This window comes from Colletes latitarsis, chromosome 1, assembly GCF_051014445.1.
Source record: "Colletes latitarsis isolate SP2378_abdomen chromosome 1, iyColLati1, whole genome shotgun sequence".
Taxonomy (NCBI): domain Eukaryota; kingdom Metazoa; phylum Arthropoda; class Insecta; order Hymenoptera; family Colletidae; genus Colletes; species Colletes latitarsis.
The window spans coordinates 43,540,239-43,565,998 of record NC_135134.1 but is presented as its reverse complement, the minus strand read 5'-3'; the positions used below and the strand labels follow the sequence as shown (position 1 = coordinate 43,565,998).

The 25,760-nt window shown below is 32.9% G+C and overlaps 1 protein-coding gene across 1 annotated transcript in view; it reads right to left on the bottom strand.

Moving 5' to 3' along the window:
• Nucleotides 1-4,270: 4,270 nt before the first annotated feature.
• LOC143342168 (uncharacterized) overlaps nucleotides 4,271-25,760 on the bottom strand; it is a 38,376-nt gene continuing 16,886 nt past the window's right edge. Inside the window, exons 3-5 of the mRNA XM_076765761.1 lie at nucleotides 11,820-11,954; nucleotides 7,057-7,505; nucleotides 4,271-6,974 (exon numbers count right to left, since the gene is read on the bottom strand). Coding sequence (XP_076621876.1) covers nucleotides 6,182-6,974; nucleotides 7,057-7,505; nucleotides 11,820-11,954 — 1,377 coding nt within the window. The 3' untranslated portion in view covers nucleotides 4,271-6,181. The remainder of the gene's footprint in view (nucleotides 6,975-7,056; nucleotides 7,506-11,819; nucleotides 11,955-25,760) is intronic.

Here is a 25,760-nt window from a genome sequence, read left to right as displayed (position 1 = left end):
ATTAATTCATTGCTAATTGAGTCGCGGCACGCCTATATTCTCGTCACGGTACACCAATTACGAATTGCGCACCTACTTAACCCTTGTATCAATAACCAATTACCCTTTTCCGTATTTCGTTTATTTAATTTTTCATGATTTAGTTGAAATATCGCCAAATCGCACTAGATCCTCATACTAGGTATGGAGAATTTTACGTTGATTTAAGTTTTCAAAGTAAACATTTAAAAGGAAACTTTTGAATGCAAAGACTTCATAGATATACTGAATGAGTCACCCAAGATCTTTTTTTCTTTTTTTACTCATATCAATTCCTTTTTGCAAAATATTTACTTTACTTTTTAAAAATACAAAATTAAACAGACTATATTTTCCGTCAGAACGTGCAGAGCAACTGATCCAAATTTGATCTGGATTGAATCCAAATAGTAGGAGTTATAGAAAAATCACAAATATACAAAATTTCGAATGTGAATAGATATCTACAGTGTCGATATACAGAATTTGATGACGCTATCTAACGCCAGGAATAGGAACTATTTTACTGCAAACTTTGCATTTATCATCGAGATCGCTAATCACAAGTTTAAGATTGCTGGTTTTATATTATTCAATATAATAATAGCTAATATATTTTACACCATACTTTCCGTCGTAACGTAAAGAGTAACTAACCAAAGTTTTAAATGAATTGGACAAAACTAATAAGTGGAATAGGATAACCACAAACACACAAATTTTGAATTTTACATTAATAATAGTCCTTAATTTTAATTAGAAACATTTGATATTACGAAACTTTTACCTGAAGTTATGTATAATAATATTCACGTTACCAAAAGCTCAGATAAAAGAATATAATTAAAAAGAAAAAATGTTATTTCTAATTATGTTCTAATATTTATTATAGCCATATCTATTATCGTAACTGGAATCATCCAGTTAGCAACATTTGATATTACGAAACTTTTACCTGAAATTATGAATAATAATATTCATGTTACCGAAGGCTCAGATAAAAGAATATAATTAAAAAGAAAAAATGTTGTTGTTTCTAATTATGTTCTAATATTTACTATAGCCATATCTATTATCATAACGTGTTGATTTCAGCAATAAAATTCACAGTAATAGAAATCAATAAGTTTACCCTAATTAATATTGTTCCGCGTCGCGAAGAACTAGAAGACACGTTTATCTTTCGAGTATAAAGTTGTTAAATTGAATAACACTTGCACATTTAAAGTGAGGCCACAATAATAGTGCTATGGTTTGACTAATTATGACCGACATTATATGTATGGAGTTTTACAGCATCGTCAGCTCGCCACAAAATTACCAGCCGCCACAATTTTTAATCATTCGTTGACCTTTTAACTGGCTAAGCCGAGCTAAATCGTCTTCCGCGATAAACTGAATAGGGCGAAGTTTGTAATGTCGTTAGGGGAACACTTTATCTAGTGGCTCTTAATAAGCTTATTCTAAATAGTTTATTCACAATTTTTTTTTTATCGCGATTTTCTTCAATGAGACATTTTCACACATCTAAAGTTGATTTTCATGCCAAACAGAATAGAATGTAATTCGAATCATAGATAACCAGTAAAATCAACGTATAACAAATTATTCGTGACGTTTATTCGGTCAAACGGTTAAATTTTTCTTTACTCGTTGTGAAACATTTTATTTCACGATTCAATTTTTTTTATTTCGATGTAACAAGTAATGAATAAGAACTTCTTTATTTTCGACTCGTTATTAAGTATTTTTATCTAGATAAGAATTTTGCTTATCTCAAAGAATAAAGACACGATTTTTGGTGGCATTAAAAGACAGTAAATAATTACTTTGACTATGAGTAACAGTTAATACAGATATCTAGAAATTTCGATACTGTCACAAAAATCCTGTAAAAGAATAATTTTAAGAATCGCAAAACAGTATCTGAAGCATCAAAATATTGATAATGACAGTAAATCCCGACTTTCGACGATAATAATCTATCTCATTTACGACACGAAATATCTCCAATCAAAATAATATCGTTGCAAAATAAACATAGAGTATTCGATTAAAGTACGCAACTAAAAAGATTAGACTAAAAATTGATGATTCATTTTTACGAAAGACCTGCTCGTTCGATTATCTTCAAATCTTAGATTTACTAAATATGTTGTTTAAATGTATAACAAATACTGCATGCACTAATGAACACCAGCAATTACACAGAATGTTTAAAAAAAACTTAAACACTTGCATAAATGTATTATTCAATAACTACACGTTTCATACGAAAACACTCAAATGTTATATAAAAAAACTTTCACGATTTTTAGATTAACTTACTCCAAAATACATATAGTTATTAAATAATTAATTATCACGGGTATCATAGTCAAAAGGCTTAAAACTACGATATAAAAAATAATGAAAATTGATGATACATTTAAAATTTTTCTTGCGACTATAAAAAGAAAAGTTAACCATTTTGACTTTTGACATGTCCAATTGATAGTGTTCAATTATTTTTTAATCAGCCTGCGCTATTAAAAGAACTTGTGTCTACAAATTAATTTTGTAACGTCAACACGGTTTAATAGAAATACCGGGAAACAACTAGACTATTGTAATCTTTATGGAGAAAACGACTCGCTATAATCGTTCGATGTCACCTTACAATGAAACCTATTTCGTCACGAACAGCATATGAAACTGGTTGCAAAGTTGAATGGGAAGTAAGCCATTACGTTGAGTCAGGGAACTGTCCTTAATTTTCCATCTCTACGTTTTAAATTATTAGCGTAACGCTTCCGAAACAATTAACGTTGGCGAGATTTTCAGTTTCTCTTTTTTTTTTTCTTTTTTATCACCGACCACGTGTACCTTTTTGCTTTACTAATAGACAAACTTGAATCGAGCGAATGTCGCGATTGCGCAAAACACAATTACCTGAAGTGGACTCGAACCTTGTTCCACAGATAATGCAGCACGGCAAGAAAGTCAAATTATTATTCCGCGACACGACGAGAACGGACTTTGTATCGTGATTGACATTCTACAACGAATACGCTTCGAATCAAAGTAACGGAAGAACTTGGGATACATTTTACAAATCGGAGATATTCGCTCGTTGCAGTTCCAATTGTTAGAAAAATATAACGATTGGACAATCTATTCGAGTCCAGTGCTTGTAAGTCCACTGACGTAAAACGACGAGCATCGTTTCAGATATCATTGTCGAGTATTAAACTAAATAAATACTACGCAACGAACGTTATACTTCACTTTTCCACCATTTACATCTCTCCTCCCACTCTATCTTCTTGATGAACGAAAAAACACGTACTTACATATTTCATGAAGATTACCGAAACAGTCGGTAATGATTTATTAAATAGAATTCGTTCCAACGATATTCGAAAAAATGGTAATGATATATAGAAGGAAATGATCGTAAAAATAATCGGTCTTCGATATACACGTTAATCGCTCTGACTCGAAATTGCCAATTTCCACGTAAGTCTATCACATGGCATTAATAGCGCTCGTTCCATGGTCAAATCGGAAAGGTTAGTATACCGCTTCGTGAAGCAGCCGTATTGAGCCGAACTGAACCGAGTGTATAGATACAGGTTGAGTAAGTGAAAGTGAGGTTAGGTTGGTAACATCACGTGGTGCACCACGGGGTCCAAACGAGGTTAATCGAGAGACCGAGGACCGAGCGCCGGCGCAACCAATGAACACAAATGCGTGCTTACAGCACTATGTTTTTTTTTATTTTTAACAGCATTTATACATTGTTTCGACAAACGTTCATTCTCCTCGCTTATCTCTTCACAGTCTCCGTCAACCAACGACAAGAATAATTAAGACAATCTAAGGAAAATTCCAACGTCACGTCGAAAGAACACTCGTGCTCCAAAGAAAATATCGGGTGACCACGATCAAAGTCAATGCAAACGCGCAGAAAAAAACGTGTTTTGTATTCGTTCGACTGCCGCCAGTCAGCGCTGAAGTAGTATTTGCGCGAATTTTGAAGAAATGCAAGAATTCGCGTTCTAGAAGACGATAAAGTGAGGGGAGAGGGGGCAGTATATCGAGCCCGCGTCAAGAAAAGCATTCTAAAGATATTCGCGCGTCGTAAAGTAGTGAGAATCGTATCGATACTTACCAATCAATGGAAAGATACTAGGTTGATCGAGTAACGACTTGAGGCTGTTTTCAACGAGGATGGGAGAGGAACGGTCCTTGTCACTCATTTCACGCACTGCGCCACGAAGCCGCACGTTCCGAGGGTACACACGCACACACTCCGTTCGTACACACGAAACACCGCACGAGAGAGCGAGCGATAGGTATATAGATGGGCTTATATGCGTGCACGCGACTGCAAGTGTATACGTGGAGCAGAAACGGCACACGCGGATAACGTGTAATAACAGCGAGCGCGACGATGGGAACGATGTGCCTCCCGTGGGACACAATTGAATGACGTTCTTCCAGACCGGCAGAGAGAAAAGGCGCCCGCACCCGAACCTCTCACCTCGTCACGCTGTTTCTACTATCACCCGAGACGGTCGCGGCCCGTTCGAACACTCTGGCCACGTTAAAATAAACGCGGAGCGCTACCCTGTGCACGGTGCTCTTGAAAATCAATCTAAAAGTGGCTCGGCTGGTGGCGCAATCTCCTGGCTACCCACTGGACCGACTCGCGACAAGTGAACGACGCCTGCCGTACTGATAACGAATACTGTCTTTACTTTTGCCTTATCGCAATGCGCGCGCATTCATTCACCCTCCTCCCTCCCCCCTAGACGTGGCATCCATCGTCGTCACTTCTTTACCACGATCAGCGATTCTCGTGAAATCTACGATCACGTTTCTTTAGTCTTTCTTTATGTTACATTATTCTTGCTCGACGATAACGTTTCGGAATGAACTACGGACCTTTGAGGGCACGAACCATAGAAAGGTTGATTTGTTTATCATTTTTCATTTCATTCATTTACTGCTAGTTTTTCTCGGATTTAACGTAACACGCAAATCAACATGAAAATGTCGTTCAAGCTTTTGTTTAAATTAAACGATCGTTTTCTTGCCAATTCCTTTAGAATTATTTGTACAACGTGTCTTAAAGGGTTTTAGGATTGGTTATTTTTCGTCTGATTTGTTACCAGAACCTAAAATAATGGTTAGGAAATACATGATAACCAATGTAAACAACGCAAAAACGTAATATAATGGACTAAAATTGTTTTGTCTAACTTTGTGTGTATAAAACTTGGTTTGAGATACGTGTTTGCCTATAAACGCATAACAGATTAAATAAACTTGGTTATGATACTCATAACCATATGATTAATCATTATCGGAGCAAAAGTAATTTTATTTTTGATTAAGAAATCTCTCGTTTACTGTATACTGAATATTTTATAAGTCATTCGTTATGTACAAATCTATGAAAATTAAAGCAAATTACACTTTATGATAAATTAATAACATGTCAAAACTAGCAAATATAAATTGAACACAAAGTCTTAAACATTAAAATTAATTTTTAATGCCTGCAAATTATTCTAGTTAAAAATATTTTTGAGTAACACAAGAACAGAAAATGTTTCGTTGAAAATATCTGCATATCGATCCTTCGCTTAAATGAAAAGAAATCTTTTTTTAATAATGATGTCAACATTCTTGTAATACGCTTAATATCATATTGTACTTTTGGAATTAGCATAATTTAATAGTATTTGTGATTCTTGTAAATATAAATGCTTAATACAAACTTTACAAATGTTTCGCACCTAGCTAACACGAATCATGTATTTCTTTTTTAATAGATAAACCACTTGCTACACTCGCATATATATCACTTTCCTAATAAGGTTTTGAACAAATTTATTAATTTTTATTGTTAATAAAATTCCTGTAGGAGTACGAAAGCAAATCTTTTAAAATAAATCATGCATCGGTTACGTTAACTCTTTTTCTAAATATTTTTCACAGAAAGCAAAATGCAAAATTAATGCATAGTAATTTGAAAGAAATATGTACAAAAAATTGCATTATACGATTTCTCGAGTGCGTTCATCATTCAGTCAATTCATTCTTTAAGTTTCATCAAATACATTCTTCAGACCTACTTTTCTTTTGAAATCAGTTTACACAGTCGCATAACCACTTAAACCCAAACGCTGAGAGATTCAGCCGTAGTCTGAGAAGTAGAGAAGCTATTTCGATGCTGTTTAAAGAGAGCTTGAATTTCGGCTGGAGTCGAAGACCATCTGCGATGTCTTGCTTTTTCTAAAGGTACTTCGGGTAGACCAACTTCTGTATGACAACCTCTGATAGGTGAAATTGGTAGAGCACTAGGTAAACCAATTTCTTGAAACGAACACATAGAAGAAAACCCACTTTCATCCTCGACGCTGCTGACACTAGCTGCTGGTTTCGATTTCGATGATCTTTCCTTAGTCTTTTTTTCAATTTTCCTGTTGCACTTATTTGGCGTAGAAGTTGGCGTGAACATGAACATACCGTCAAGTTCTCGTAATGAAACATTTAAAAAATTATTTGTTGGAAGACCGTCTTCTTCTTCGGTGGTTTTACTGCTTCCCGAATTTAGCGAGGTTGCATCGATGGATCTCCTAACACCCGGAAGAAGATTTTGCAAATTTCGATCAACCTCGACGACATTTAACGATTTCAAGAAACAAGTACTGCTATCGTTGTCCGTACTACTTGATTCGTTCCCGCGATCGCTGCTGGGACGTCTGGTATAACTAGTAGTCTCCTGTAAGGTGGTAGAGTTTACAAAACTATCGTTCTGTAACGAGAGTGATATCTCGTTATGATGGTTATTGTGGCGGTGGTGATCTTCTGGCGAAGGAGAGGAGTTGTTATTTTCAATCGACGAGATTCTGGCCAGATCAGGCTCCCTCATCGCTAACAATGACTGAACGGTTCTCATTAAACTGTAACAATTGATTTATGAGATTTTAATACTGCTGGCTGGCACGAATAGACTAAATAGGATTCAAATTAACGTTCACATACCTAAACGCTTCCTGGGACAGTTTCTCTGGCGGTACATCGTTCAGATCCAACTCCACTTGTTTGGGTTTTCTATAAACACCTTCGTACGTCTTATTGAGATCCTGAGATTTGTTACGCGGTGGCGTACAGTGTACAGGATCGTTCCTACGCAGAACGGACCAAGTGAATTCGCGAAAGCCGGTGTTGCACGGTGAGATTTGGGTGATGGATTTCGCCCTCGTGAAACGAGAGGAATCCGAAGAGGAGGATGACGACGCCGAGATGCCACGATGTGGCGACGAGTCCGCGTGTACAGCGTGTACACTTCGACTGCGAGGAACACGTCCAGTCGAACCTTTGTCCTTAAGATTATTCTTGTCGTGAAGAATATCCAAGCTTTTACGGGCTCGATCCAAGAAACGCACCACTTGTTCCATTAAGGAACGATACATGTGCCTGTTTGCCTCTATCTGGAATTTTGACAAGAAAACAAATCGTAAAGCAAAATTTACATCCATATTTCTAAATTATTAAATGTTACGTGAAAATGAACGTCAACACGATATTATTTCTAATTTAGCAATTATTATCACGATTCTTGATTCAGTGTTGTTGAAATAGACGTCGTGATTCAGGTTTTGTATGCATATAAACTATAATTTTATAAATTTTATGATCACTAGATGACAGAATGGGGCGTTATTCGAATAATTTAGAGTAAATCAAAGTAATATTAGGTCTACTAAAAAGTTTGGGTCGCTTTTTAGGCAGGGATATTTCTTAAAGGACTCTGAAGCCCACAAGACGTGATGTGTTATGACATCGTTCGACCTGAAAGTGTTACGTAAAAGAAAATAATACATTTTTATATTGCTTATTAATATTTAATCTGTAATATAGTTTGCATTAATATTGACAAGTTCTTCCCATCATGATAACAAGAAAAAAATTTCTTTTGCGTACCTGAAATAATTTTATCATAAACGGCTAAAATTAGATGTTATAGTTATTCGCTATTTGCAATATTCGACGGTATGAATAAAATTTTACTTGAATTCATTTATTGAATTGGAATAAATAAACGAAATTTAAGATAGAAGAGTAACAAATAATAGATTTATGTTCGTTGGTTTTTTGAAAACTATATGTATCCCTTTTTTAAATTAATCTGCACGTACTACGTATTTACAAAACATCTAAAAATCAATGTCTCTGTGACTGAATGAAACGAACTTTCTATGCATTATCAAATTGAAATTTTAATTTAGAGCCAAACAATTCTACAAAAAAGCTACAAAGAGTGAATTCAAATTTAAGTACTATAAGTAAATAGAATATCACTGAATTGTAATATGGCTTCCTTTAAAAAAAAATGACTTTTGCCACGTGTCAATTGACGTATTGCTAATCATAATTTGTACGAATATTATTTTCAAAGCACTATAGGACAAAAAGTCAACATTTTCTATTAAGAACAGCGTAATATTATGTTATTAAATATAGAAATAAAGAAAAAGGCTTTGAGTATCTCATTTAATATAATATATTATATAAAGAAACTCATTCGTTGCTGCATTCGTCATCACTTTCTACAAACGCACTGGTCTCTAATGCTTGAAAAAATGCACGATGAATCGGGAGAATATATTTTAGCAAGTCTAGAATGTCCTTTTTAGTTACAGAAACCAAACATGGATACGATACATTCTTCTGTAATATGTTTTTAAATTACATTTGTCTGCTACAATTGTCTGCGTCAAGATTAATATCCGTATAAATTATATAATTTTATCAAACCAATGTACAGTATGTGTTTCTATATTTCTCTTTCGCTTCGTTATTAATCGTTCTAACTGTTCAGTTAAAAGGAATTCATTTCTTTTTATTTCATAAATGTCTTGTTGAAATATCAATTTTGTTTTATAACTTTTGTCATTATGCTACCATAACCATTGAACTAATTTTAACAGAGATGACATTAATTTTATCATTATCAGCAACAATTTGATGTGTTTGATTCCTTTGATGCTATAGTTTCGTTCCAAACATGAAAGAATCCTATATTACTATGAATACCAAGATTTTAACGATACATATATTTTTTATAATATGCATTAGAAACGGTTATTGGATACGGAAATGCTTTCTGTAAATCGATGCTACATACATAAACATTATTCGTTATTTCTACATCCTTTTTATAAATGCAACTCGACACGTTCATCTTTAAGTTGTTTTATAATTTCATAATCAAGATAAATCTAGTTTACTTTTATATTCATCACATTTCTTGCATCTACCTTCCCGTGATATTTTAAAATAAATATTAAAACGCATATTAAATATATGGCGATACATATGCTCTTTTATTGATAGTACATTTAATTTAGAACACTTTTCATACAACATATACATTTATACATGTACGTTTTCATTATTTTTATTTGAAAAAAATTGTGAACATTCGTAAATCATAAATAAATATGTATGCAAAATGTCGAAATTAAGAAACTTGTATATTTTTTATAAAAAAATCCTTTAAAAAACCAAAAAAATAAAACTCTATACTAGAATACCCCCTGAATATAGATATGGATGATTTTCCTAGATTTCCTAAATAGTAAAAGGTTTATCGCGTATAATGTTCCTTTAGTTGAATGTAACGGTAGTATAAGTCCATTTGTTGCACAGAATAATGGCATATGTCCAAAACCGGTACTTAATCACTGTTTAAGATACTTTTGCACTCACTTAACTTACGATGTAAAATCGACTAATCTTTTATTAACATAAAAAAAAATATACGCAAGTTAAACTAGTAAATAAAACAAGTATTCTTAATATTTTATTTCTACAATAAACTCATTTTTTGTAATTTTGAACTTGCATCATTCGTCAAACAAAAATACATTCGAAGAGAAATGGTAGCGATGAAATCACGTAACAACTTTTCCACTTTATTTGGATTCTACGAAAATGTTATAATACATTTGAATGTTTTGAAATGATAAATTTGTCACATTGTTAGCCACAATGCATATAAATATTAACATGTTTGATTAGACTAACCAAATGTTACAGTACATGTAGACGAACTAACGAATGGCCATTAGTTTGTTTTTTTCTATAATTACTACAGTTTTAATACAATCCTTTACCCAAAACTTATAAAGATATAAATTTTAAATAATAAATAACAAATACAAATTCAACTGTTCGCTCGAATAAATATAACGAACAAATTGTTATAAGTTAGTTCTACCATTTAAATAAAATTTTACTCGACATTGTTTGAGAGGTTGGTATATTTATGACACACACTGTATCACATACCAGGATATTTAAAAGAAAACTTTTAATTAGGAGACATTGTTTTTGACAAAATCGATTTTAGAGATTAAAAAAGTTCGCGTGTACCTGATCTAAGTTTTGATCGAACGGTATAAGCCGGATCTCATTCCACTTCATATTAGTCACATTAAAGAAGTAGTTTACGCTAAAGATAGTGAAAGTATTCTGCAGTTAAAAGAAAAAAAAATCATACAGGCCTTCGAATGACTGAAGTGTCAGAACACGTTAATGTTTCAAGCGTCTCGTCCGACCAACCAGGCGGAACCATATTGTATTTTGCAACGGAGTGATCGTCGCTCTGAACAGTGTTGGGCAAAATTTTATTCGTATAATTAATAACTAATAAAATCAACGTATAGGATTGTATTTCTGACGTTTATTCAATGGAACAATTAAATGTTCATCTGTTCGCTGTGAAACATTTCATTTTATTATTTAAATTTCTGACTGTTGTTTATCTTTTATTCATTATTCGACATTTTTATTTAGATACAAATTTTGCCCACGTCTGACATCCAACAATTATTTGATTATTAAGTGTAGGCGTAATGTAGTCTTGTGCTTGTTTGTTAGAAAATTTAATTTGTTGGGCAATCTTTAGAAACAATAATAAATAAACGTTTTCGCCTCTGTAATGAATGGATCTACTTCATAAACGTTAGGTTAAGTAACTAGTATAGTAATTAAATTAATTACAATTCACAAGAAAAAGTGAACATATACATTGATATATTCAATCAGAATTTCTGAGATAATTATCTAAGCGTTTCAAGGTAGAATATTAGCAATGAATCTCACTTATCCTTGTGAATTATAATCATTAAAGTAGTTTCTCATAAATAACTGTGTTCTTCTTAGATAACTTACCTCAAAATTAAACATGAAAGAAATAGCGTAAACTTAACAATTGTATGTCAGCAATGATTATTTATTTTATATCTCTATAAACAAATAAAGCATAAACTGTCGACCATTATGTATATATTGATTATGTATATATTATGTATATATTGAATAAGATTATTAAAGAACAAGGTATTAGTAAAGGAAACAAATATTTTCAATATCAGTTTAATATTCATATTTAAATATTTAGATTTTTCGGTAAATTTTTTTTAACGAACTGTACCGAATATAGGACGGTAGATTTAAGTGGGTTAAAAGTGGTCTTACAAAATTTATTTTTAGTCAAAAATTTTGTTCGGTATGATCGACTCACTTTTGAATAAGAACAATTTGTTACGTGCTTAATTTCCCGTAAAATTCGTACATCGCATGAACAAACACAGAGATAAAGCGTTATCTCAGCACTTTTCGGCGTGGAACGAAGAGGATTAAATAATCGGAACAAGGTAATCTGGTCGAGGGCATTGCCAGTTTCCCCTTGTAAGTCAAGTAAGTTAAACGATCGTTATTCGCGATTACATACAAACCTGTTTTAGTTGCCATTGCAAAGTTTCAATCTGCGTCTGAAGGAAAACACTGTCGATTACTTGTACGTGAGGCACTTGATTCGATGTTAAGGCGGTCTGTAATCTTCGGTTCTCTTCTATTAGCGATTTGCATTGCTGCAACACAACAACAAAAACATCGATAAGCAAGAACATTTTAAAAAACTGCAAATCTTAATTCTAACGTCTAATATATTTCAGATCTACCGTCAATGATACATCGTAGCGTAAAAACATAAATCATAGGGAACAATTTAGAATTCAAAAATAATTTATAATAAAAATTTCGTAAGTAGTTGTAATTTTTCTCATTTTCCCCACTGTTCTCTTTTATCATTCGTGTTAATACGTTAAAATTTATTATTTAAGTTTGATTCGGTAAAGGCTACGATACTTATGGTCGAAATGTCGTTAGTGTTCGTGCAAATAATTTGTTCAACCGGCTATCAATTACTCTTCTAGATCGACGTTATCGTTTCAAAAACTGCCGAAAGTAAAACAAATTTTGTTATTACGATTCCTAATGTATTTACTGTTACCACGAAAAGTATGCTACTTCCGAACAACTTTCCTGAATGTAATAATTATTTTTGTGGAAGAAAGAAGCGCAATGTATGCACGCGTTCATACAGGGTTTCACCTTGCGTAGGAGATTTTCACACGGTGGAGTGAACACAAAACCGACGTTAGCAGAGCGTATACTTATTTTATTGTACAACAAACACTGCTTTTCCAATAGCAACGGGTCTCACTGAAAATAATACTTTATATCGTTGAATAGTTCTTTCGCCAGCCGCCATTTTCTAGCATTACATTTCATATTATCGAATTGAAAAGAGAAAGAAAACTTCTGTGCTTTTGAGAATAATTAAAAAATTGAAAGTGAATCAAATTGTTGAAACGAAAGTAATTCTTAATACTGTAGCATCAGTAGCGAATTTTTGAACCGAATGTTGGGAATAAAACGGCACAGTATATATTTTACACTATATTACTTGCATTGTATGAGCAATTCTTAAAATATGAGTGTTTTGAAGAACTCGATGACTTTTACAGTACTCGAAGTGGTTAAGAAATATTGTATCTAAAAATGGACTAGAACTCGGAAATTAAATAAATAGTGAAAACTTAATACATGTAGATTGTTATGAAATTTGAGCTCGTATAATATTACCAGGCTACAAAATTATTGATGAACCCTCATTTTGAGGCAGTCGATCGTATCATGTACAGTCTACGGGTTTTAATTTTGTACTATTTATCTCGTACATAGGGTTGTTGTATTCTTCATATTTGTGTTTGTCTATTAATAGGCTATCTATATTTTTTAAGCTGTTTATGGGAATTTTTTTTGAGAGAAATTGTATGTAAAGAATAATAAGTTTAGTCTTAGATTTCTTTGTTAAATAATTCAACTATATTAACGCTATTGTAGATCTGTTGTATATTATTATTGTATACTGAGAGTTTGAAATTTCTACATTACTCGAAGAGAAAGTTCTCATGGAAAGTATGATTTTTGTTCTTTAATTCAGAGTTTACTTGCGTATAATACAGCTTTTGCAAATAACAAAATATAAAACTGATTGTATGAAAGGAAAATATTTGAATTGCTGGAAAGGGTCCTCATATATTCCTGAGCTGGCCTGGGATGATACACAATCTTAAGAGATAATGTATCTAAGAATTAACTAAACATTAATAATGATGGAAGTAGTATATACTTTCTCTCTATGGGTTTTGTGCACTCTTAGTTTACATAGCATGAATCTTATCTCTTCTAATAGAATTTGACTAGAATTTAAAGATAATTAAGAGATAATATATCTAAAAATAGATTAAACATCAAAGATGTAAGGAGTAATGTATACTTAACATCTATAGATATTTATTAAACTTTTAATTTGCACAATATAAGTAACTTCCAAAGATTCTGACGAACCTCTATATTGAAGAAGTTTCCATAGAAAGTATACATAATTAAGAAAAATATTGTACCTAGAGTTAAGCTAAATATCAGGAATGGAAGAAGCAGTATATACTTAATATCCATGAATTATTTAAAAAGCTTTTACTTTAGATAATATAAATAGCTTTCAGTATTTCTTTACTTCGAGTAAAGCATACATTAATACGTTGAGTGCCATGTCGGTCACCGATGACCGATACTGTGACATGCTGCTTTTTTAGAACGTTTACCATAAATAAACCGTAATACTTAAAAATTTTTTAATAACATTAATATCATTGAAAATACTCTAAATAACAAGCACACCATTGAAATATTAATATTTATAATATTGATATAATAATTTGAAGAAACGTTGAGGGTATCCCAGAACGCTTTAAGAACGTTTAGCGCAAATAAAAAGCTATAAAAAATTTACTCCACACTCAACGTGTTAAACATTTATGGATTCTTATTAAACTCATAATTTGCATAATACGAGTAGCGTGAAAAGTTATTGAACTTCTCAAGGTAGCGTATTATTCGTTTTAATAGAATTGTGATAAAAGGTACAGAACGAAGCTTCACAAACAGTCACGAAGTTTACCTATTCCAATCACGAGACCATTATCGAACAAACAATTATACACTGAACAGTTATACGAGTTGCTAATCGAACCTTTTCTAAGAGCGTAGGAATCATACAATGCACACCTTCGAACGATGGGTCCCCCCTCGCGATGAACATTTGCATTTTTCCTTTTTCTTTTCGGTGTTCGTCGTAAAGACGGGCATAAAGAACTCCGAAGAAACACGAGGTTTCTGACATTTCCATACAATGACGGGAAAAATACGGTACGAGTTGCGAGATATCCGGCGATGGGCCATGGTTGATAACGAAGTCAGGACGCGAGATGTCGAAAGAATCGTGCGTTCATCGTTCGAATCGGTCTCCGCGTTCAGCTATCGTCGTTATAAAAATGGCAAACAGATACAGTAAACAGCAGAATTGAACGTATACATAACATTTTTACGAGAATAATATTTTATATAATGTCTGAGTATAGAACGTAAAAATATAAGATACGGGATAGAGTCATATCCTGACTTACGTTTTCTCGATTTACGTCGTTTTGCACTTACGTCGTTCCTAGTCACGACACGATAGACGTTTCTTCGAACAACTAAATTCGTGTTCACGTGCTTCACTTTGTATATTTTATAATTATAATTGCAGACTAAACATTACTTCCCTAATCGCATTTACTAAAAAAAAGAAAATCTGTCTCTTAATTTAACACAAGATATACACGTGTACGTTATGTTTACCTCGACCCTGAAACCAATTAGTACATAAATTCAAGGTGTGTCTGCATATCATATATAATGTTTTGGACTTTCTATGGAAAATATTAAATTCCATCAAATTTTCCTCGTGGAATCAACTTTTTCGAAAACGAAAAGAAGATGAAACATGAGGCTTACAATTAGGCGAGTTCGATCACTATCGTGTTAACATGGTTGGATTCGTTGTTAACAATTTTCAGAAAAATGGTAAGGATATTTGTGGCTCCTTGAGAAACATTTTTTGAAGGTCCTGCTTAAATTTTTGGCCCATGTCATTGTTCCTGCATGCAAATTAATGATGTTGGAGTAACGTTACACTTACTTGCCAATTTCGTTTTTAAATATGTCTAGACATTTTCTATTGGGCTCAAATTTGAGTTTCGAATAGTCCATTCCAAAATTTTTAATGATGGAAAGTATAACCAATTTTTCACAATTTCCACAATATATTTACTAGCATAATATTGTTTCCCACAAGATTTTTGCTAAATTGTCTTTATATACGTATTGGTTCATTAAACCATCAATTAGACAAATGAATCTACGTTATAGGATGTAATATACCGCTACACCATAATGGAACCACCATCGAATTTAATTGTTTGTTTAACGCAGTGAAAAAAATGTAGTTTTTTTTCTCAAACATTGTAGACGTCCATCCAATGAAAATTGATTTATTTAACTTTTATCTGACCAGATTGTTTTTCCCCATTTGTTGATATTCCACTTTTTATTGAACATTCTTCTCAAAAATCGAATGAGTCAAAATTGATTGTTATTGAGGTTGTACAAAAGTCTATGCTGAATAATGTGCTGAAAGATTTGCAGAAAGAATTGGAGAAGAGGTAGGGCAATGGGTTCTGCGTGACTAACAATATTATTGCGTTTACAAGAGATTACGTCGTGACTGGCTGGTATCTACCAGATCTATTAAGATGGACTAAATGTGCCAAATATTAGAAGAGTGAGTAGTTAGAAAAGTGCTGTTATTTATAAAAGATTATGTCGAAATCAGTGGGGATCAACAGTAGTAAACCTTTGCACGATAGTATTACTAGTGTTAAAATATGAATTTCTTGGGAGCAAAGAAAAATACATGTCAGATTTCACACAATATGCATTAGATATTGAGAAGCTTCTTTTAATTAAATGGAAACTGCAATTAAGAGATTCTATTAATTTAAAAGCTAATTGTTTATTGTAAAATTATTTGATTATAATATGTAATATTTACAGCAACGTAAATATAGTATGTTTAATTATGGATTCATAAAATTATGAATTCATCAACAGTGATAGAATAAAATAAAAATTACTGTCGAAATATTAAAAACTGAATATAGTACAATCATATTTTTTGAATAAGATTCTCTGTATTTTGGTTTCCTTTTTTTTTTAATAGGACACGGCCCTTTTCTACTTTGTACGAGACAAGGAATAGTATATTAATAGAAAGACGGATGATTTTAATATAAAATCAGAGAATTTAAAAAAATAATAATAGATATAATATAAAAATATAACTAAATATTCATTTACAATTATAATGTATTACACATTTCATTAGTGTTTTTCTTTGTACTCGTTACGGTGATTAACTTAGCTATTTAGATTTACATTATTCTAGACATTCGCTCTACTAATTTTTCCCGTATATGTTTTGAGGCACTTGCTTACTTTACACATGTTTCTGTTTTAAAATATAACTGCTACTGCCCTCCATTTTATTTTTTTGCCATTGAACGCACTGATTCAATTTTATCGATTACTTTCCATTTCATTACTTAAACTGAATAGAAGGCAACTATATTTGTAATCTGTAATTGATAATAAGTAACTTGTAGTCATAAAATGTAAAATAACTGCTGTCTTTACTAGAAGCTGCGACATACGCGTGAAAAGATAATGACGGAGCGCAAGAATCATAGATTCATTCCCTGATTAGACATTAATTAACAATTTGTAAGTTATTCCAAGTTACACTATAACGAAATTTACATCTTCGTCTAAAAATCAGAACAACATTAGATTTAAGTGATGTAATTTACCTTCTCCGAAAATCAATCGTAAAAGGATGTTTTCAAAATAAAGAAAAAATTCGCACGTGAGCGTAGTTCATTATTTATGGATGTATGTAAGTTCTTTTAGACACTTTCTCGTTATTTTATTCTACGATATAACATAGATTTTACACTGTTTAAATATTACATAAAATTAGATTTAATTTGCTTTCGTACGAAACAACTTTCCAATGCGTAAACCTACATTGCATTTAGCAATAACCATAAAGTTGTTGGAAAATGATAGTTTTTCTTTAAAACGAATTTCTCTAACTTCGGATAATAAAACTCCAGTAGAAGTTCACTAAATCTGGAGCTTTACTATAATCATTTTAAATCTGATTGCTCGATAATCGAGATTTAGTAGGACGATTACCGATTACTCGATAATTAGTTTGGTGTTTCATGAATAAATAATCGGTCGGGTCGCGCTATCGTTTTGTTCTGTGCTGTAAAATACGCACCGTCGTTCGAATAATTATGAACGGTACTGTATCTGTATGGTGACGACCATTAGTACAAAGAGCCAGCCGGTGTGTACAAGTAGAAACGAAGGAATACTGAATAATTCAGGCAGTGACCGTAGCGAGTGACGTCATGATAGTATTCAGCCGGTGGACGGTTCAAGCTGAGCGACCATGCGGAACCCCATCCGCTTGGGACCCTACTAAAAATTTCAGCTTTCCGTACAAATTCCCTTATGCGGCTCGATACTGTAGGAAACCCGTGGAGGTCAGCGCGAAGAAACCATACACAAAACGTTGTTTAAGGGATTACGTCATCATTCCGGCGAAAAATATCGAAATCATTTGTTTAACATTACACGTATAAAAAGAAAGTACATTCGTCGTCCTTCTCAAGCGACATGTTTCTTTTTAATTGGTATACATATATTCTTAGATCGATTTATTACAACCGAAGCCCTTGCAACAAGAGAAATCCATTTTTGACCATTTTTTAGTAATGTGTAAGATACGTATGTAAAAAAATATGAATCGTTTGATGCAAGTTTCATGCAAATTCGATACAAAATGGACGAGTTATTGCAAATTTTAATATTATATAATGACACGTAAGCACAAGAATGATGTCATTTTTTTAATGTTTATATAAACTTCCAACATATGTTTCCCATATTTGAAAAGCAACGATGAATCAATAAATTGTGTTTAGAAGGAAGCAAGCGTTTTTTGTATGTTTAAGATTTTTAAAAATATACCAAAGGTACAAATAAAAACCTGTTAACTCAATAACCACTGGTTATTACGTGGGGGATATGTGCTTTTTAATTACTGTTATGTTTGTTAATGTTTAGTAAAGCTATAATGTGTAGGAACAGTTTGTTTTTTAGTTTATTCACAACTGTTAAAAATGGAGATGCATCTCTGCGGCTGCAAGGTCTTCGATTCAGTTCTGAGAGAACGCCTACCGCGCTTCGGTTAAAGGTCTGTATCATCAGTGGCGGATCTAGAATTGTCGGAGCCTGAAGCTAATTACTCTGTGAGGCCTTTCCTTTTCTAAAATGTTTTATGAAACGCATGCACCGTTATTAACACTTTGACTGCCATTGTGGTCACTAGTAGGTACTTTAAACTCACAATGTGTTGCAATGTTGTTTGCAATGGAAAAACTTTAATACTGGTGAAATTACTTTAGTTAAAAATGCTGTAAAATAACAGGTACACCATTGAATTATCGAACATATCTATGTTTCACGCTAGAATTTGAACTAATGTCGAGGACATGTTTAGACATGAAAAAATGAAACATTTTTTATGAAAAGAATTCTGTTTAAAAACTGTTAATTCAAACTAGATAATCTATAAACTATACATACATCAGAGTTGAAATTACGTAAAAACTTCACAATTAAAGTTATAATTACGAATTATGAATAATGTTTATTGGTGTAAACGTATCGATTCTATTGTTTTCGCAATCCAAAAGGAGGTCAAAAGAAAATTATTAATGTAGAAAAATGTAGATAACTGGAACATTAATTTAGGCAATACAAATATGTACATCGAATACTAATGTTCAAACATACCACTTATTTCAGGTGCAGAAATTTTCTTCTTATTTTTAAAAGGTATGTTGCAAAAAATTTGGAAGCTACTGTTTTAAATTCTTTTCAGTTCTTTCTACTTTTTCATATTTTTACCCATTTCGTATTGAGTACTATACACGTATGTAATTGTTTATTTTTATTAGAAATTTTCATCCGTTGAGTACATTTACAATATCGAGAAGGATCTAAAGCATAGTTTAGTACAAAATAAAATTTAATTATGTCCGTTTATGCCATTTTATACATCACTTCCTTGTTAAATAAGACAAACAATGCTTACTATGAGCCTAATTTCAATAGTAGGGTTTATACCTAGATCACGATGTGTACAGAGGCATGCAAAAGCATTAGACCACAACATTTTCCTGTAATAATTTCTAAATACGAAATTGCGCAAGTAATTTCTTCAAGAACAAGTACTACCTTATATTAATGTATTAGTGCACGAAGATAATAAATCTCTGACAACATTGTAACGATATATATTTACGTTAAGAATTTTCCTCTCGTTAGTTCGGGATCGAAATTACTGGAGTTAATAACACTGACGTAATTTATAAAACGCATCCATACACATTTAGAAAAACATATTTATGATATCATTATTTGTATAGTAAGTCCAACTCTCTTTTTCAATTGTCTCTCGCGTGTTTTTTTTATTAAATACACACTACTACACATAGCACGGACATACCGCGAAGATTCAAACACGAAGGCAAAATGAAGATTATTATCAAAATGTATCATAATTATCATAATTGTACTGAATATGAATGTATGCAAAGAATCGTGTTGAAAGCAGTTCTCGATGCAAATGAAAAATTAGATTTACTAATATATATTACAAACTACGATTAGATTTTAATACATTAATACCAGCTTTCGAGTCATAATTTTTTCATCAATTACATGTAACGAAATCGTACTCCCACTCTTTATGTTTATGCAACGCAGCGATCTTCAAGCTTTTTAATAAATAAAATAAAAGCACAGAATTTTTCCGAATAAATAAAAAATAAATAACTGTAAATCCGTGCTCGTTAAATAAAAATAAAAATTTTGATCATAGAATAAAACGTTTCATTTGGAAGAACAAACAAAAAATTTAACTGTTCGATTAAATAAACGTTACGGATACAGAAATTGCTACACATTGGTGTTATTGATTACGTCTGTTTCACCAAAATTTGTTGATCCCCTAACAGAGTGGACAAATTTTTCTCTCGAATAACGAATAAAAATATTAGATTCACACGTGAACGAATTTTTGCCCGCAACATTCCTCGATAAAATATTGGTTCCAATGATTCGTTAATAGGTTCTAATTTATGAATGAAACGTACGTAGAAGTTAGTTTGCGTATCAATTTAAAATTTATATTCGTTATTCGCGAATAAAATTTGGCCAACTCTGTAATACTCGTTGCAACCGATCGCGTCGAAACTGTTTCTGGTCTTCACACAATAATTTGAACAAACGTTAAGGATGACTCAGCACGTTTCTAACAGCATTTGGCCGGAACGGAAAGGCATGAAAAACTCGCTCGGCGCTCGACGCGTTAAAAGACACAGGTGCACATCCGGCCGGTGAAATCGGAAACATGATACGATACACGAAATATGTGACAGAATGAAGTTATAAAAGAAGAAGGCGCCCGGAGGTGGGGAGACAAATGCATTAAGGGGTGATTCCAAAATGGCAGTCCGCCGCCGAATTTATTTTTGGTGCATTCCAGTCAAACGGACAGAGAGGTCCCCACGAGCTAACGCGCAGACGATGTTTCGCTAGGAAGATCCGGAGCTCGTCTTGTTGGAATACTGAAATTATTCTTTCTCCCCCCTCCCTCCCTGTACCGTCCCCTTTTCTGTCATTTTCTTCTCCTCCCTTTCGCTATGCTCTCTTTCCGTTTCCGCTCCTGCTGCCTATTCAAAGCAGCCGTCGCAATGTTTTTCTCGATAAACGGACAACGATTTCATGCATTCGCGATCCTATCTGCGTAAAATTATTAAAACAAATATGCGCATCGTAATTTACCGCGAATTTCAGAAGCAACGCCTTGAAGACTTTTATCGGGACTGTTTTGCACGGACTGTGAATCGTTTGATCGTTAATACGACTACTCTGTTGCACCAATGCGCGGAATAATGTAGCGTATGTTCGAAAATGTTTGCATCTAAATTGTAAATGTTTACCGCACCACACGTTTAATAAATTTCATGGAGAGAAAAATTGGCCAACTTAAGTCGCTCGGGGCAGCATATTATAAATATTATGCATAACGTTTATGTTATTCTATGTTTTTTGCATCTAACAAGCAGATTACTAACAGTTATTTTACTGGATACTTAATCGTGCAATATTTCGTGTAATGTTTACTAAGTACCTATATCGTCTAATATTCCCAAGCAAATCGTCGTGAAAAACTCACAAGTTCATTAATACGATTTTCTTGTTATATCAAAATGCAAAATAATACTGAGTAAATGAATATCAATCGAAACAATCAATGATAGCTCTCTATTAAGTTTTTAAGTAGATCTATGTCAAACTTTTCTTAGAAACCCAGAAATCTCCAATCAACTCGGTTCTACGATCGCTCACATCGAACTAGCATACACAGTGCAATGAATAATTATAAACTCAACCATATTTCTACATTTATCACAATGTTCCTTGGGTGTTTTCATACTACGATACAAAATAAAAATGAGAAAATAAATTATTTCTTAAAATTGTATCATAGGTTGTAAAAAGTATAAACTCAATATTAATTTTCATTACTTTCCATTTAGTGGATATCTAGTGAATTTTCCTTTATACTTTTGCCAGTCAGAAACATTGCCAATTAGGTTAATTAAATTTCGTTTAGGATATCTGCCCAAGCGGATACTACTTCTGTTTTAAGTTCAATAATATTATCAATTGCTGGCTTTCTCGCAAGAATATCCCAAACTATTAAAACTACTTTTTCGTAGAGGAAATTCTACGGATAGAAGCACTATCCAGCTGGAAAATGACCTTGTCATCTTCTATTAATGTTATAAAGAGCAATAAATAATTTTTTAACATTTTATTCCAACATCACACTTCACTTTAAACCTTTTTTTTTTAAGTCAGCCTTTCTTTCATTCCTTAAATTGTGCTAATAATGCTCGAAGCCATCAGGCCCACCCAAATTACATGCTCACGTACACTTCCTTTTTAAACATATTGTTTGGAATTCCAAACATTGTTTATTGTAGGATTCCCTGAATACACGTTCTTTATTTTTCAAGTGTTAATAATACGAGGGCTTAAGACCATCTAAATCACTTAATTACACGAAATTTGGTCATCTGACAACCACGTCCAACTTTACCATCTTACTGGCTCACTCGACAATAGAAATTGGCATGTAATAAAGTAATTAAGCGACGCGCACACTTTAATTAGTTTTTCAGGGGTACCTTAGGCCCAGATACCTGCGCCCTGAACATCGCGGCCAACTACTCCTGTACGCACCCATGATGGGTTGGACTTACAGTTTAGGGAGAACTGGCCCATGAGGGATGGACAAGCGATGGTTTGCCGATCAAGTAACCTCCAATTATCGGATTTCATATTTTTAATACCTTATTAATCACACCACACTGGCTACTGGTGCACGTAATTTTATTTCTGTATAAATCGTCTACGCCCAAAACCGGGTACCATTCGATTCAGTAGCTTATTACCTATCATTGAGCAAAACCTCATCAAAAAGTGAGCGTCAGGCCTCGAGACCTCTTCTTGTAAGTATCGATACTATTAGATCTACAAATTAGGTAAAATTAAGAAAAATCGACAGGAGGTATGTACTAAATTTTTCGACGAAAAAAAAAAATTTCAAATCGTTCGGAAAAAATTATTTTTGGTTGCAGGGGTCAATTACAATCATTTTTGGTCAACAGACATACCCTCAAAATCCTACGCAGTTTTGAGAAAAAAATTCGAGTAGGTGTGAAATTTTTCAGCGAAATTAACGAATTTCAAATCATTCTGAAAAAATTATTTTTGATCGCGGGGGTCAATTACAGTCCCATTAAAATTTTCTCAAAGTTGGCCGAACACCCTGTATGCTACTATTCATCGCCATATCAATATTAAAAATGTAACTCACAGTGGTGTAACTCACTCGTTAAGAAAGCTTAACAAAATAAAATAAATTATAAAAACAAAACAAAAAATGCTCCATAACATCGTTAATATGATTGCTCTATCATACCAAAATGTAGAAGAATGCTCTGTTCGAAAAGTTAATACGTGTACATTAATGCGAGCATTTGAATTCTCGCGAACGAAAATGGATCGCGTAATTCGAATATAATTTTGACGGAAATATCGAAAGGAAAGAACTTTAAATGAACAATAAAGCTTTTTAAACGTACGGATTAATGTGCACGCTCACGTACCGCGCACACGCAACGAATCACACTCGTCGAGCATCAAATCGTCGCATTTCCACATTAAAATAATACTCGCGTAAAATGTAATTTCCGCGCACAATAAGATGTAGCGACAACGCGCACGTTGAATATTGATTACAGGAACGATGAATCACAAATCGCTACTTTGTCACGATCGATGAATTTAACACTGTAATTAATGATAACACTTTCCAGTCGCACTTTCTTTTTCATGACGAGCGTTTTTTCATAGAGGAACTACTCGACTAGCTTAGAATTTCGGTGAGAACTGCGTTCTTGGCAAACCAAAAATAAGAGATTTCAAGAAGAACAACAGACAATACTATTAAACTGTTACATATGAAATGTCGGATTCGATGCTCCTTGAACTTCTGTCATTATTTAGCGACTAAAAGATATCACTAGATGTACTAATATGAATTTAAAATTTGAAGTTAATATGTCGTATGTAGTAAACTGAACGTCTCCATCATTGTTAATGTTTGTAAACACTATCCTGTACGGTAGAAAAATGGACAACTAAATTGTTGAAAAAGATGAACAAACATTAAAGTCGATTTTCTCGAAACCGGAGTCCCGGATAAAAAAATGTTACACCAAATTTTTTAAAAATAAACCCTTGTAAAATCAACCCTTGCTCGGTTGTACTACGAATTCCGGGTCACTCTGTATATAAAATAAAACTCTATTTCGTTATATAGGACAGTCGAAAAAGCAAAGCTGGAGGAGACCAAAGTAACGGATATGCAGTAAACAGTGCGAAAATCGAGCGACAGCGTTATTAGACAATGACGACAAAGAATGCCGGATGTAAACCGTGAGAATGATTTTTCAGTGACACTGCAGTCCCGCATCTTATCTGTTTCGTGCACAAACACGATCTCAGTCGCTGCGGGCAATTACGGTGCTACTCGTTTGTTACCGCTAATCAGTTAATTAACGGTAACAAACCGATCGGAGTGCATCGAGAATTGCTAAAAGAAAGTAGAAGGAGAATACAATGTCGTATTATTGTTTCGTTAAATTTGCGTAAAACAATTAATCTAAAAAAGGAAAAATGTTCGCACGATACGATGCAACTTCGTGATTTTTATGACAAACGAGAGTAAATTAAAGAGAATCTCACGGGGCCAGAAAAAGTTCAACTAATTATTAGCTAAATATACGTTTTACGAGAAATTTAAAAATAATTTTCAAGCTCTTATCCACGTAACAATTATCTTTATATATAATCTGTTCCAAGCAAAATAGTTCAGCTATCAATTTATTAAAAATAATATTTATTCGCATAATTTCAATTCATGTATTCCGATGAGATTCCACATTTTAAGACAGAAAGTTGTAATTATCTGCTACGTTTAAGATTTTCCACGAAATTTTTATTATAAATGGACACATATATAAACAAACATATTTGAGTCTTAATTTACGTGATACATATGTAATATCAGCAGAAGTAATTTTGTTTCGTTTATATTATCCTTTCACATCCTAGTTCGAAACTATGTCCTACTGAAACTGACCACCTAGTGAAATTGGCCATCCAGGTGCAAAACAATATTATTAAATTAAGAATTTGATGCAATTTGATTTTAACAGTTTAGGAGAGTGTTTTCCAAAAGGTGTGGCGCGACAGATGCAAAAATATATACATGCAAAAAGTTTATCTCCGTTTGTAAGAACTGTTTCCACTAATAATAAATTTATCATTTTTAAATAAAAAAAATGTGTAAGCAGTATAAATGTGTACATATTTTTTAACACGATGCAATTTTTAAAAGTATGTATAAAGGTCTATTTCCCTTGCATAATGTATTCTGTAAATAACCAGTCATTTTGCTTGGTCTGGTAAAAATAGATTATCCATTAATTGTTAGTAGTTCTAGTTGATGGTTATGTAAACGATCTCCATACGAGAACACGATTATATTTTATGGTAAAGAAAAACACATGGTACTTTACTACGAAGACTTGTATCAAGTAAGAAGGACGAAGACTAAAGTTAGGAAGGAAATAAAAAAATCACTGCTAGAGGCGTTCATGTCGCCTCTTTTG